Source organism: Delphinapterus leucas, chromosome 19 (genome assembly GCF_059928025.1).
Source record: "Delphinapterus leucas isolate spDelLeu-1000000601 "Yukka" chromosome 19, BTC_Dleu_Yukka2, whole genome shotgun sequence".
Classification (NCBI taxonomy): domain Eukaryota; kingdom Metazoa; phylum Chordata; class Mammalia; order Artiodactyla; family Monodontidae; genus Delphinapterus; species Delphinapterus leucas.
The window spans coordinates 46,122,665-46,136,063 of NC_143147.1; the positions used below are offsets into that span (position 1 = coordinate 46,122,665).

Below are 13,399 nucleotides of genomic sequence, written 5' to 3' on the forward strand. Positions count from 1 at the left end.
GCCCCCTCGCTTGAGATTTGTAGTTTTGATTTGGAAGTGAGTCCAGTTGCACAGGTGTACTGGTTCTTGAGCAGAAGTTGGTTCCAACCAGGGTTTGGGATTTTTCCAGTTGAGTACAATGGACGCAGAAAAGGGTAAAGGAGTTGGATGCAGGGCAGTGATTATCAGGAGGGATCCAGGACTCCAAGCTGGGTAAGGGCAGTGAGGATGTAGCTGACGGCACGGCAGGAGGCTAAGGCCAATGGCTTGGAGGTTTCAGTGGGCTCAGAATCCCTGGCGTGGGGCTAATAACAGTACCTGAGCTGGAGGAATGGAGGTGATGGTCAGGGGGTGGGAGGGTTGAAATTACCAGGGATGACAAGATCAGGTGTGTCCACTTGAGGGTGTGGCCGAGGTGTGGCTGGGAAGAAGCTGTTGGAATCAAGGAGGGCCTCTGAATTCTCTGAGCTTCTCAGCCCCTCCCAACCTGCGAGTCAGAGAGCAACCTCCTACTGGGGCGGGAAGGGGTACACCTCTTCATTGTGCAAACAGGGGCTGAGGCCTGAGGATGCTGGATGCTGAAGCTAAAATGTCAGAGGCTGGAGTTCTGACTCTGAGTCCTGGGGTGAGGGAGGATTCTTGGTGTCATTCTTCCTCCCAGCTTGCACAGCAGCAGGGCTCCTTTCTCCTCCCCCTTCCTCCCGCCTCCCGCCTGCTCCCTGCCTCACAGATTTTCCTGCACTGCCCAGTCCTCCGGAGAGCCCCTGCAGACAGAAGGGCACGTCCACAGCCACAAGGAGCGCCTTCTTGAAGGTAACCAGGCTGCATGTGGCATTGAAATGCCTGTGGCAGACTTTCACATTTGTTCCCTCACTCACTTAGGTAATCATTCATTCACTGGTTAAGTGATTTCACCTTTCGGTTGTTCTTCATTAGGTCTGAGCTGCTAAAGCAAGCTCAAGGGATGAATTCTCAGTCGCCGTGAGACTGCTCATCCACCCAGTCCGCCAGCCAGACGTCCGACGTGCACTGGGTGCCCGTCACTGTCCTGCATAAGTGTGACATACAGGCATCACGTGACCTCACACGTCTGGCAGGTCCCATGTCCATCGCTTATCTATTCCCTGGGTCCTATACGTGTGTGTGTGCCACATCTGAATCTGAATTCTTTGAGCCTCTTCCTCATAGCAGGGCTGATAATACATGAATCGCCATCGATCAAAGTTCATGTGATGAATCTTCATTAACTTCTAAAGCCGCCTATATTTTCCATTAGAGAGATCTTTTACGTATTTGTGAAAGTCATGCTGGCTCATTGTGGAAAATGTAAACAATGACAAAGCATACAAAGTAAAAAAACCACTTCCATCCCTCCATCCCACAGTGCCAACCACTGTTAAAAGGGTGGCAAATGTGGCTTAATTTATATCCTTCTAGATCTTTTCTATACATTTGCAAAGGGGGAAAACATATATATTATATGATGAAGTCTATGTTTACAGATTGAGATCATAGACGATTGTTCTGCAACTTGCTTTTTCTCTGCAGCAATAAATGGTGGACATCGTGCCAGGTCAGTGCTTCAGATCCACTTCATTCTCCTTAAGGGCTGCAGAGCATTCACAATATGGAGGGACCTGGTATGTTTAACAGGCTATCAAGGACATTCAGGGTATTTTTCATTTACCGCCAGCTACAATGCTGCGATGGATATCTTTAAGCACTTCTTTTTTTAAACATCTTTATTGGCGTATAATTGCTTTACAATGGTGTGCTAGTTTCTGCTTTACAACAAAGTGAGTCAGCTATACATATACATATATCCCCATATCTCCTCCCTCTTGCGTGTCCCTCCCACCCTCCTTATCCCACCCCTCTAGATGGACACAAAGCACAGAGCTGATCTCCCTGTGCTACGCGACTGCTTCCCACTAGCTGTTTTACGTTTGGTAGTGTATATATATCCATGCCACTCTCTTACTTTGTCCCAGCTTACCCTTCCCCCTCCCTGTGTCCTCAAGTCTATTCTCTAGTAGGTGCATCTTTATTCCCATCCTGCCCCTAGGTTCTTCATGACTTTTTTTTTTTTTTTAGATTCCATGTATATGCGTTAGCATATGGTATTTGTTCTTCTCTTTCTGAGTTACTTCACTCTGTATGACAGACTCTAGGTCCATCCACCTCACTACATATAACTCAATTTCGTTTCTTTTTATGGCTGAGTAATATTCCATTGTATGTATCTTTAAGCTCTTTTGTATGAGCATTTCTGAAGGATTATTTCTAGAAATGGAATTGCTGGGTCACGTGCATTTAAAATTTTAATGGCTACCCAGGGCCAGGCATAGCGTCAGACACATAGTAGGGTCTTTGTAAGTATCTGTGGCATGAATGGATACTGCTGGATTGCCCTCCAGGAAAAACACACTATTTCCACTCCCACCAACAGCAAACAGAGAGCCACAGAACTGACGATTTCTGCTACTGGGTCCCAGCCCCACTGGGCTTCACGACAACCACTTTCCTCCAAGCCACTCTGCTGCTGCTGGGAAGGATTTAAAGACCCTATGTCACCTTCGGTGAAAGGCAGGCGGCGTCCAGGCAGAGGGTGACCTCCTCTCCCAGGTCTGCAAAGGCCATGGCTTCACATCCTCCCACTGGGGTGGGTGTTTACCAGTGAGGGCAACGTCAGCTCTGGGACTTCTGCAATGGGAACTCACCATGTTTACACAAGCACCCACATATCTTCCTTCTGCTCCCCCTTATCAACCTCTGAAACTGAAGGGAAACTTCCTATGGCTGGGCTCACTCCACTGCCAACTCTGGAACTCTATTGTCAGTAACTGCTGTTCTTCCTCTGGGGCCTCGTCTCCAGCAGGAACCCCCAGCCAGACAGCCCGTTTCTAGCATCTTTGGGGCTGGCCGTGCCATCTCCCTTCCCCTGGCCCTATCACCTGCCTGGGTCCTGATGCCCCAAGAAAATTATTGGAAGAGCCCCGGAGGAGGCCAGCACGCCGGAGCCAGTTCTATCTCTGACCCTCGTAGGAACTTTGGGCTGGCATTGCTCTGTGCCCTCTGCCTGGGGACGAAGGCTGGCATTCAGAGGCTGCCGGGAAGCAGTGCAAAGGCAAGGTCAGGTGGAGGGGCCCAGGCCTCCTGAGCCCCTAAGATGCTGGCGTGGGGGTGTCTCTCACGCTGCATGTCCCACACCAGGCTTCCAGCTCCACACGCTGCTGCAGGCCCCCGCAGGGATAACGCCCTGTGAAGACTCTACCGTGCTGCAATGGTGGGCGCCTCTCCTCTTCGGGTGCTCAACCCCGCAGATGGGGCTGAGGCGGTGGTGCCCAGAACCACGCGGGACTGGAGAAGGGCAGACCTGCTCTCTCTCCTCCCTCCAGAGATTCCAGGGTGGGGCAGATCAAGGTCTTCCAGGCCCTGGCCCAGCTCGCCTCCCCACTGCCCCCTCCCCACCCCCGTGGTGAGTCAGAGAGCTGAGCTCTATGTGTCCCGAGGGAAAGCAGCGGGAGGGTAGGATAAGGAAGCACACAATGGTCACTCCCACCCCATCCCCATTCCCCGTCCGGGCTCTGTGGCACCCAGAGACCTCAAGGAACCAGAGGTCAAAGTATCTGCCAAGATCCTCTCCCGGAGGGTGGCCCACAGCACTGTCCTCCCAGGCTCATCGACGGTGGGATTTCAGGCACAGTGACCCCCCCGCCAGCCGTGTCCCCCAGCATTGCCTGGGCTCACCTCCCCACACAGTCAGAGGCAGACTCTCAGATTTAGTGAGAACTCATGTTGCAGGGGAGGGGAGTGTACAATGGGGTCTTCTCTAGTCAGGTAGAATGGAAGGCAGAGCCCAGGTAGAGCTCAGGCAGTCCTGTCTCCCAGAGTGCATCAGCGCCCTCCAAAACATCTCAGAGCTGGCTGTCCAGTCCACACTCAAACCGCCAGAGCGCAGCTCCCTCCACTCTCAGAGCACCTCGTTCCACCGCTGGGCACCTCCAACTGTTCACGTTTTCCTCCAGGCAGCCTCTACCTTGCAATGGCGGGTGAGGGAGGGGTGGACATGTCACTCCAGACCAGCCCTTGGGACAAGAGAAGCAACTGGCGTGGAACCGGGGTAGGAAAAGCAATAAGTTAAAGCCAAGAATGGCCCGAGGTCTGGCACGACGGGCGGGGGCGAGTCTCTGGCTTGACCCAGGAGGCCCTGGGGAGCAGGTGGCTGATGACAAGGTTCCAGGCAGGAGGTGGCTCAGAAGGTGGGGCTGTCGATGCCGCTGCGCACCCCGGCGTGTTCTTCAGGCCTGAAGCTGTAGGGAGGGGGTGGCTCCACGGGAGGCAGACCCACGACGGCCTTCAGGATAATCTGCAGGGAAAGGAGGGGACAGAGACTTCTTAGGGCCTGCCACTGGCCACTGCCACCCATGTGCTGGTGGTGGCATGTTTACCAGGGAGAAGGGTGACCCGACGCTGGTTGCAGAGCCCTCCCTAGGGCCCAAAGGCTTGGCGTAAGGACACCCTCCACTGACCCCGTTGCTCTAAAAATCTGAATGGGGAGGCACAGAGAGCCGAGGGACAGGGCAGGGGTTGGGGTGGATACCAACCTCGCTGTAGGGGGGTGGGGGCTCACAAATGGATGCTGTGACCCTCTCTGTGGGAGTAATGGGGGGCCGTTCTGGGGGCCCCTCATGATCCATTGGGGGGTCCCGCTCCGACTTTCTGCAGTTGCGACAGAAGCGCTTAGCCAGGCCACAGAGGCACAAGAGGGGCATGATGATCAGAAAGACGACGACAAAGATCCTGGGGTAAGGAACCACCAACGTCAGCCTGAGTCTCCAGCCATCCCCGCTGCACCTCCCTCCCTCCCCTGACCTACACCCACCCCTCAGCAGGAAGTCCAGTCCAGTCCTGGGTGGGCCAGAGGAACCGGCCCAAGGCTCACCTCAAGGGGCCAGAGAAGAGCTGGAACTGCTCTGGCTGGTACTCTTGGCAGCAGCTGTTACCACAGCAGTTGAACCCTTTAGGGCAGGTGCTGCGGACCGGGTCAGAGAGAGGCCATTGGTACCAAGGTGCGGAGGCCGAAGGATCCCAGCTTCCCTAAAACTCACCCATGCGCTCAGGGCACGAGCCACACCCCTAGCAGGGTGGAGGTACAGGCCCCCTGGGCTCAGTGGGAGGAACCTGGGGCTGGGATCATGACCTGGGTTTCAGGCTCAGCTCACTACTGGCCTCATGCACTCGTGCCAAGTCACAGTCCTTGCTGGGCCTCACTTTCCGCATCTGTAAGATGGGTGTAATGAAGGTCCTGTCGACCTCACTGGGCGGGTGTGGGGACTGACTGTTGTAGTGGCTACAACATCGCTCTAAGGAGATGTAGACGAAGAGGGACAGTGGAGAGGGGCCAGGAGCTAATTCCAGGAAGAGTGAGCTGGTGCTGGTGGCCACGGAGCAGGAGGTGGGAGGGACACGGTGTCCCTGGAACATCCAGGGCTGACTGCTGGAAACACTTGGCTGCCCAGAGGCCACCCCCCTCAGCCCCTCCTCATCGTGCTTGGGTTTCTCAGCGTTTATAGAGCGAGAGTGTTTGCCCTAGCTTCCAGGGGGACCCTCAGAGGGGAGGTGGCCTAAGGCTGGCGTCAGAAGGATGGGGATTGGCCCGCAAATGTGAAACTGCCCGTGGATAGGCTGCCGGAAGGAGTGAGGGGCGGAGTCTCCCCGTCTGGGTCGGGGTATGGCTTCTGGCTAGAAGGGGAGAGGGTGAGGATGATGAAGGCAGGCAGGGCAGGATCTGGGATGTCTCCTCCCCACAGTGGAAGTTACAGCCCAAATCCCAGACTTACAAGAAGAGACCACATGTGGCTGCAGCCTGTGGAAGGAAAGAGGCGGAGGTCTGGGTCATAAGCTGGGGGCTGGGGTTTCCACCAGGTGCTGCCCAGGTACCTCACTGCTAGCAGGTCCCAGAGGATCCGCATCTTCCCCCACACCTGCTCTCCACCTCCCTCCACATGTTCCCCGGGTCGGTGGCTGCAGCCCCAGCGCCACCTCGTGGCCTCAGCTCTCCTTCCTCCCCTCACCACACCTCCTGCCACATTTGCTCACCCCCAGGTCTGTAAGCTCACGCCTTCTGACCACCCTTCCAACCCATCCCCACCACGGCCAGGACTCCAGCAACCCCCGCGCCCACCCCGTCACTCCCAACTGCTGCAAGTTTCTATCCCACACATCTGAACACCTAAAACCTTGCTGGAAGCCTCCTTCAGTGGCTCCCTGGGGCCCAGACACCATGACCAGCCCTATCCCCCATTCCCACTCCCCCTGGCCCTCCTGCACACCCACCCACTGGGAGCTCTCTGAACACGTCTGGCTGTGTTACACATGCCTGCAGGAACAAGCTCCTCCCTCCCTCCCTCTTTAGCACTAGTTCTGTGCCACATGGAGGCTATCATTACGGAATTTAACCTGATTAATAGCAAATATGTGCGTAAGCCCTGCTTGGAAAGTTCTTTCCCCAGGTATCTGAGAGGCTGGCTCCAGCACCTTCTCTGACCATCTTACTTAAAATTACATCTACTCCCCCAAAGCACTCCCTTTCCCCTAACTGTGCTTACTTTATCTGCAGAGCTCTTGTCCACATCTAACATACTATATATTTTACTTTATCTTGCTACTTGTTTGTCTCCTCAGTAGAATGTAAACCCCGCCAGGGGAGGGATTTTCGTCTATTGAAAACCAATACTCACGATTTTGCCAGACTGAATGAAAGAGCACTGACAACCTGGTTTCATTTCATCCTGGCTGCTCCCAGACGGTGGGGGAGGAATGCAGGTAGAGGAACACAGCAAACGGGAGGTTATCTGTCACCCCACCCCAGCCTCCAGGGAGATAAACAACCATGGCTCAAGAATAAGAAGCCAACTTTGGTGAGACCACCATGTCTTTTTTTTTTTTTTTTTTGGCCGCGCCACCAACATGCAGGATCTTAGTTCCCTGACCAGGGATCAAACCCGTGCATCCTGCCGTGGAAGCGCGCAGTCTTAACCACTGTACTGCCAGGGAAGTCCGAAGACCACCATTTTTATATTTCAAGGTATATTTTATACCTTGAAATAACAGTTCAACTGTTAACGACAATAACAATAAAGCTAAGAATACCGATGACAGCCAATAAGATTTGGGCTGATTCCCACAAGTCTTGGCCAGTGGGCTCAAGAGCAGGAATGAACCCCTGCAGGTTGGCCCAGAGAGGGTAAGGTGACTGCAGAGTTGGGGACAGCCCAAGGGGTCCAGGCACTCAGCGTACCCCCTTTCCCTCAGATCCCATCCCCTGTCCCTCCCCCTTCTCCTGGCCCCCAGCTAAGAAAGACAAGCAACGAACAGGTTTACGGAATTAATCCTGAGCTCCTGTTTGGAGGAGTAGGGGATCCTCTCCCAGATCCTCTTCCCCCACCCCCATTTTAAACAGGTGGTGGTCTCGACTGAGGTGGTGTCAAGCGTTGGGGTAACCTTGGGTAGTTTCAACTTACTTACATGCGGACTGGGGGCATTAACAGCCTGCCGCCTGGAGTTGCTGGGAGGAATCAACAAATGCTCAACCTAATGCTGGCACAAACCCACCGCTGATGATAGAGAAGGAGTAACAGGGCTTCTGGAGCAGAGCCGCTCAGCAGGCAGTGAATGTCGTGGGGGGCAGGCCTGGGCCTTCCCTCAGACTCTTACACAGAAGTTAAAAACCCATGTTCTAGACCTATGTCAGTTTCTAGGATAATCTCCCATCCCAAAACTGGATAGACTGCCCCCATCACTGGGGCAGGGGGGGATGAGGGGGTGTTGAGACCCTGCCTCATCCTCAGAAATCACAGGTTTCAGAGGTCACCCCAGCCTCGGGTCAGGCAGCCAGGTCAAATCCTATCACCAGCTGGAATCCTACCCCCACTCCTAGAAAGGGAAGGGGGAGCCTCCTTTCCTCTAGGGCACAAGCAGAGAAACACAGTCCCAGAGAGGGCTAGGACTTCCCCAAGGTCACCCAGCACTGTGAAGAATGGAGCTGGGGAGATAGGCTGACCAGGCATCCAGATCTCAGTCCAGACCTCAGGCCCTCCGCTAGTCCCCGCTTTCTGACGCAGCGAGAAGGAGCCAAGGCTAACATGAGGGTCAAAGTCCCCAGTCACCAAGAGGAGCTAAGTGTCAGATGGCGATGGGCGCGAGTAGTTCCCACGACACAGTCCCCCACGAGATGAAGGAACCCAGGCCTTCTCAGGGCCTCCCTCTGCTCTTACCTCCCTGGCAAAAAGAGAAAGGAAGTTGCTAACTGCATGTGGTAACGAGGAAATCCTGACAGTGGAAGGTGGTGATCGGGACCCAGAAGCAGGCCCCTGACCCACAAGAGTAGGGCCCCGAAAGTTCCACAACTTTACCTCCCAAGCGCTCACCTGTTGGAGGCCGGCCAGCAGGCCGAGCAGCAAGGTGGGTACTAGGCCAGGCACCCAGGTGGCTGACATCCTGGCAGGGGGGCCACTGAGCTTCCGTGTGTAGGGGGAAGAGGGGAGAGGCGGGGCCGAGACCTCTCCCACGACTCTCCACCTATAGGGCCCCGCCTCGGGATGGGGGCGGAGCTGATGCACCGGGGTTGGGCCGGACCGGGAAGGGAGGGAGAGGGGAGGGGGGAGGGGAGGGGGAGGGGGGAGGGGAGGGGGAGGGGGAGGGAGGGGGGGGGAGGGGAGGGAAAGAAGTTTGGGTTGGGTTTTGGGAAATGGGAGGTAGAAGAGAGTATCTGATTAAAAAATATTGTGGCGTCAGTTTAAGACTGCTGAGCTACCCCTTCCCAACCCTCAACTGCTCCACCCTCTAAGTGATCCCAAGCTTGAGAGGGACTGCTGCGCCTACCAGATGGACAGAGGATGCAGGCAGAGGGAGCTGGACCACTGGAAGTCCCTTCCCACATGGACTTCTGGGGGGCAGAGGTTGAGGGAGAGAGGAAGCGAAGGCCCTGGAGTGGATTGAGGGGATTACAACGGAGGGAGGTGTCACTTTTTTTAAAAAATTTTTTTGGCCAAGAAGGGAGGGAGGGGCGGCCTGATTGATTTCTGGGTCAGGAGAACCTAGAGTAGATCACTAGTACATTCGTACCCCGCCCCCACCCTCCCTGAAATCCTGGAAGGAGGTGTTGGTACACTTCCTCCACTTGACTACAGTGGAAATTAAGGCCCCAGGATTCAGAGACTAGTGCCTGAGTCCGCAGCTGGGGCCGAGCGGCAGCCAGGCGAGCTGGGGCGCGTGCAAGCAGGTCCATCCAGATTTCTGGAGAGGCCCCGCGGACGCTGTCCCGGCCGCGTGGGGCTGGATTCAGCCCAGCGGCGGCCGCGCCCCGCCCCGGAGGCGTGCTGTGCTTCCCGGATCCGGCCGGCAGGTGGCAGCATCGCTCAACGCGGGCTTCCCCCGGAGCCGGGCAGCGCGGGGCTGGGACCTGGGGCTGGGTCTCCCTGGGCTCCCTATGGGGGGACCGTCTCGGTGGGCGATACGCGAAGGGTGAGAGCCAGACGCCCAGACACAGATGAGACGTAAGGAGACCTTGTGGGAGTTGGAGAGATGGAGCCCGGACCCTTGAGGACGGGGGCGAAATGGAGATGGTGGGTGGGGTGCTGCTCCCAGACCTGGGGAAAGGGGGAGGGCTCCAGGAGAGGATCAGTTCTTAGGTATTTAGACGTCTCCTGCTGCGTCTCAAACCTGACTTTGCCACTGAAAGCTAGCCCCAACCTAGTAAGAAAGGACAGCCGTCGTCCTTTGGCTTCTTTTTCTTTTTTCTCTCAGCGCTTTCTCCTTATCTCTGTTTCTCATCTCTCCCAGTCGTGTTTTCTCGGTCTTATGTTTAACCTCTCCTTGGTCCGCCCCATTTCTCCCAGTCTCTGTTTTCCTGTTTCAGTTCCTCCCCATCTCTGTGTCCATGCATTTTCTCTTCATTTCTACATGTTCCCTGTTTTCCCATCTCTGTTTCTCCTCTTTGTTAATCTCTGTCTGTCTCAGTGGAGGTGTCTGTTTTTCTGTCTCTGTTTCCATTTCCCTTGTCTCTGGTTTGGTCCTGTGTGTCCCTGTCTCTGTGTCTGTTTCTCACCAACTCTCCTGGTCTCTCTCTCTTTCTCTGTCTCTGTTTCTCATTATCTCTGGGCCCCTAAGGACAGAATCTTCCAGTTTCCTGATCCAAGCTGAATTGGGGTCTGGCCCCAGAGAATGCCCTCTCTATTGGAAGTTCCTGGTGACTGATCTTGGAGAAAGGATGGGGGGGGCACGGCATGTCTTTCTTCCTCCCCCAGCGGTTGGCTCTGGACCTAGCCCACCCCTCTGCCAAGGTGGACCTAGTCCAGAGAGTACTGGAGCTTTCTCCTAGCAGCACCCACGCTGCTGCTTCCTTAGTGAATTTGTTGCTAACTTGGGCTTCCAGGGCCCTGCTACACCAACACCCAAGACCTGAGACACCCCTAACCTCCTGCCTCTCTGCCCAGGCCTGGAGCCCTGTGGAGGTGTGGCCCTTAGGGGAGAGGAAGATGGGTGAGCTTAGGGGAGGAGGGTATCCTAAGGAGTGGAATGAGGGTGCTGAGAAGGGCATGGAGGACCTTGAGGGGTAGATGTGGGAGGCTGAAGAGGTGAAGGGACGAGGCAGGTTGGTGCCCTGAGGAGGAGGGCAGCAGGATGGCGCTTCTTCCTTCAGGCGTCCACCGACACAGATGTAACATTGCCAGACAAAATACCGGATGCCCAGATAAATCTGAATTTCAGGTAAACAGTGAATAACTATAAATAAATATGTCCCATGCAATATTTGGGGCATACTTATACTAAAATGTATTTGTTGTTTATCTGAAATTCTAATTTAACTGGGTGTCCTGTATTTTTATTTGTTAAATCCTGCAACCCTACCCACATCCCTAAAATGTCATAAGAGAATAGCTACTCTATCCTCTGCCCCACATCTCCCCAGTGGGAAAATGAGGCTCCTGGGCAGAGTCCAGAGGGCCTCTGGAATCTGCCTCTGGATCCCCAGTTTTTTTATGACATCAGACTTCCTTTCTGCGCTCCTTCCTGCAGATGGGAGGTGGGCAGTCCCAGCCCAGGCCAAGAACACCAAGCCCTGTTGCCAGTGTCACCATGGCTCCCAGGGCCCCAGCATTCCTGGTGGGTGAGGTTGGGTGGGGGTGAGGGCACAGTGGGGCCCCAGACTGAGCAGACCCGGGGCCTGTTCTTGTCTAGAGGCAGGAGGGTCCTGGACAAGGACAACATCTGTTCAACACTCAGTCTGGCAGTGGGTGGGCAGTGTGTGCTCGCATGTATGTGTATGCTCAGACATCCAGGGACATATGGGCAGGGAGGCCCAGAGACCTCATGCAGTCAGTGGGTCCTTCTAGATTCCACTCCAGATCCCATCTGGGGTTTCCCCGAAGCAGCAAACTTGAAATGTCTTCCTACTGGCTCAAGCCTCCCTGGCCCATTCCATAAAGAAGGAGCTGATTGTGTGCCCTACAAGGGCCCAGCTGCAAGGGCCTTGGAGGTCAGCTGGTCCACCCGCTCTCATCTCAGAGAAGCCAGCTGGAGCCCAGAGGGGCAGAAAGGCCAAGTCACAGGGGACACTGGGGCTGAGTCAAAACCAAACCACGCAGGTCTTAAGACCCCACACCCAATGGCACCCTCAGAGGCGGCACACGTGTCGGGGCTGGGGAGCTGCTGCTTGGGATGGAGGAACTCCTCACTGGAGTGGGAGGCCTTGTGCAGCCTGGCTCAGCCCAGGCCCAGGGGCCGGGTGCTGGGGAAGGGGCAAGAGTCAGGCTGAGTTCTGTTCGTCTCAGCCCCCTCCCCGCCATACTGTGGTGGACCCTGATACCCATAAATGACTCATGGTGCTGGGCTGGGATCTTTCCTTCCAAAGTCCCCAGAGTGTTCTGCCGTAAGCTGGCTGTCCGTCTGCAGGGACAGTGTTAGGGTGTGTTAGTAAGTGTGCCACTTGCTATGGTGTGCGGGGTGATCTTAGTCAAGAAAGCAAACTTCTTTGTGCCTTTCTAAACTCATCTGTGAAGGGGGTGCGGGGGTGGATAACAGTACCTCCCTTGTCACTTAGGGTCATCGTGAAGATGAAGGAAGTGGCTCAGTGTCTGGCATATAGTAAAATGGTAAATAAATATTACCTCAGTAAGAATAAACTACGATAGCCAAGACATGGAAGTAACCTAAATGTCCATCAGCAGATGAATGGATAAAGATGTGGTGTACACACACACACACACACACACACACACACGCACACATACACACAGTGGAATATTACTGAGCCATAAAAAAGAACGGACTAATGCCGTTTGCAGCAACATGGATGGACCAAATGTTATCGTATTAAGTCAGACAGAGAAATATAAATATCATATAATATCACTTTCATGTGGAATCTAAAAAATTCATACAAATGAACTTATTTATAAAACAGAAATAGCCTCACAGACATAGAAAACAAACGTGGTTACCAAAGGGAATAGTGGGGGTGGGGGGGAGAGATAAATAGGAGTTTGCGATTAACACATACATGCTACTATATATAAAATAGGCAGACAACAAGGACCTACTGTACAGCACAGGGAACTACTCAGTATCTGGTGATAACCTATAATGGAAAAGAATCTGAAAAGAATATATATGAATCGCTTTGCTGTACACTTGAAACTAACACAAAATTGTAAATTAGCTGTACTTCAATAAAAGAAAAACACACAGAAAATAATAATAAGCAATAAATGTTTCAGTTCTGGCAGAGGAAAAGGGCCCAAAGCTTTCTCTCCTTATTTCACATGGAGGCAGAGAATGAGGTGCCAAGGATTAACGGTCTTGCTTCCCTCTGAGAATTGTTCTCAGCCCTTCTGGATGGGCCACCCAAAGTCTAGCTCCAACTTCCCCCAGATGCCCTGCTCGCTAGCCCCCTCTGCTGTCCATTAAGTGCTTTGGGCCCCACCCAAGGGCCAGGTCAGAGGCAGTGGGATGGGTGACCAACCACAGAGGATGACCTTGTGTGGACTACTAGAGGGCCACAGGGGACCGGATATGGCAGTGGTGCTGGGTCCAGAGATTTGAGCAATTCCCTCTCTTCCTGGCTTGTCCCCCGCTTCTGCTCCCCCAGCTGCCCGCTGAGCACTGCCTGGGCTGGCCTCACAGTGGCTGCCCCCGTCGCCCTCATGGGGGCGTGATGTGCTCATCACAGTTGTCCCCCTGCCACTGACTGCCCCCATCCAATGTGGCTCCCCAGGGCCATCAGGGCTGTCCTCAAGGCCTCCATCCTGGTCTCCTCCTTGCCCCTGTGGGGGCATGTCACCCTCTTATTCCCTAACTTCCAGAGGCTCCCCACTTCTGCCTGAATAAAGTTCCATCTCAGGGAGACCTTCACCTG

General features: G+C 54.5%; 1 protein-coding gene across 6 annotated transcripts; it reads right to left on the reverse strand.

The window, feature by feature from the left end:
* Window positions 1-3,755: 3,755 nt before the first annotated feature.
* Window positions 3,756-8,509, reverse strand: TMEM92 (transmembrane protein 92). Of its 6 annotated transcripts, XM_022558030.2 has the most exons (6): window positions 6,723-8,405; window positions 5,823-5,848; window positions 5,183-5,262; window positions 4,925-5,014; window positions 4,587-4,782; window positions 3,756-4,348 (listed from the first exon to the last, which is right to left on the reverse strand). In XM_022558030.2, exons 2-6 carry the CDS (start codon window positions 5,835-5,837, stop codon window positions 4,235-4,237), a joined length of 495 nt encoding a protein of 164 aa, XP_022413738.2. In that variant the 5' UTR covers window positions 5,838-5,848; window positions 6,723-8,405; the 3' UTR covers window positions 3,756-4,234. The 6 variants fall into 6 exon arrangements, with proteins under 6 accessions (XP_022413738.2, XP_022413737.2, XP_022413736.2 ...); XM_022558029.2 differs by lacking the exons at window positions 5,183-5,262; window positions 6,723-8,405 and adding an exon at window positions 8,412-8,509; XM_022558028.2 differs by lacking the exons at window positions 5,823-5,848; window positions 6,723-8,405 and adding an exon at window positions 8,412-8,495.
* Window positions 8,510-13,399: the final 4,890 nt, after the last annotated feature.

What these genes read in the sequence shown, in the direction of transcription:
- TMEM92 (XM_022558026.2), bottom strand. Translation starts at nt 5,466, where the DNA reads ATGTTCCAGGGACACCGTGTCCCTCCCACCTCCTGCTCCGTGGCCACC. An exon ending in CTCTTCTCTGGCCCCTTGAG is followed by an intron (nt 4,783 to 4,924) that starts GTGAGCCTTGGG and finishes TCCTTACCCCAG; the next exon opens with GATCTTTGTCGTCGTCTTTC. An exon ending in CCCCACCCCCCTACAGCGAG is followed by an intron (nt 4,349 to 4,586) that starts GTTGGTATCCAC and finishes CTTTCCCTGCAG; the next exon opens with ATTATCCTGAAGGCCGTCGT.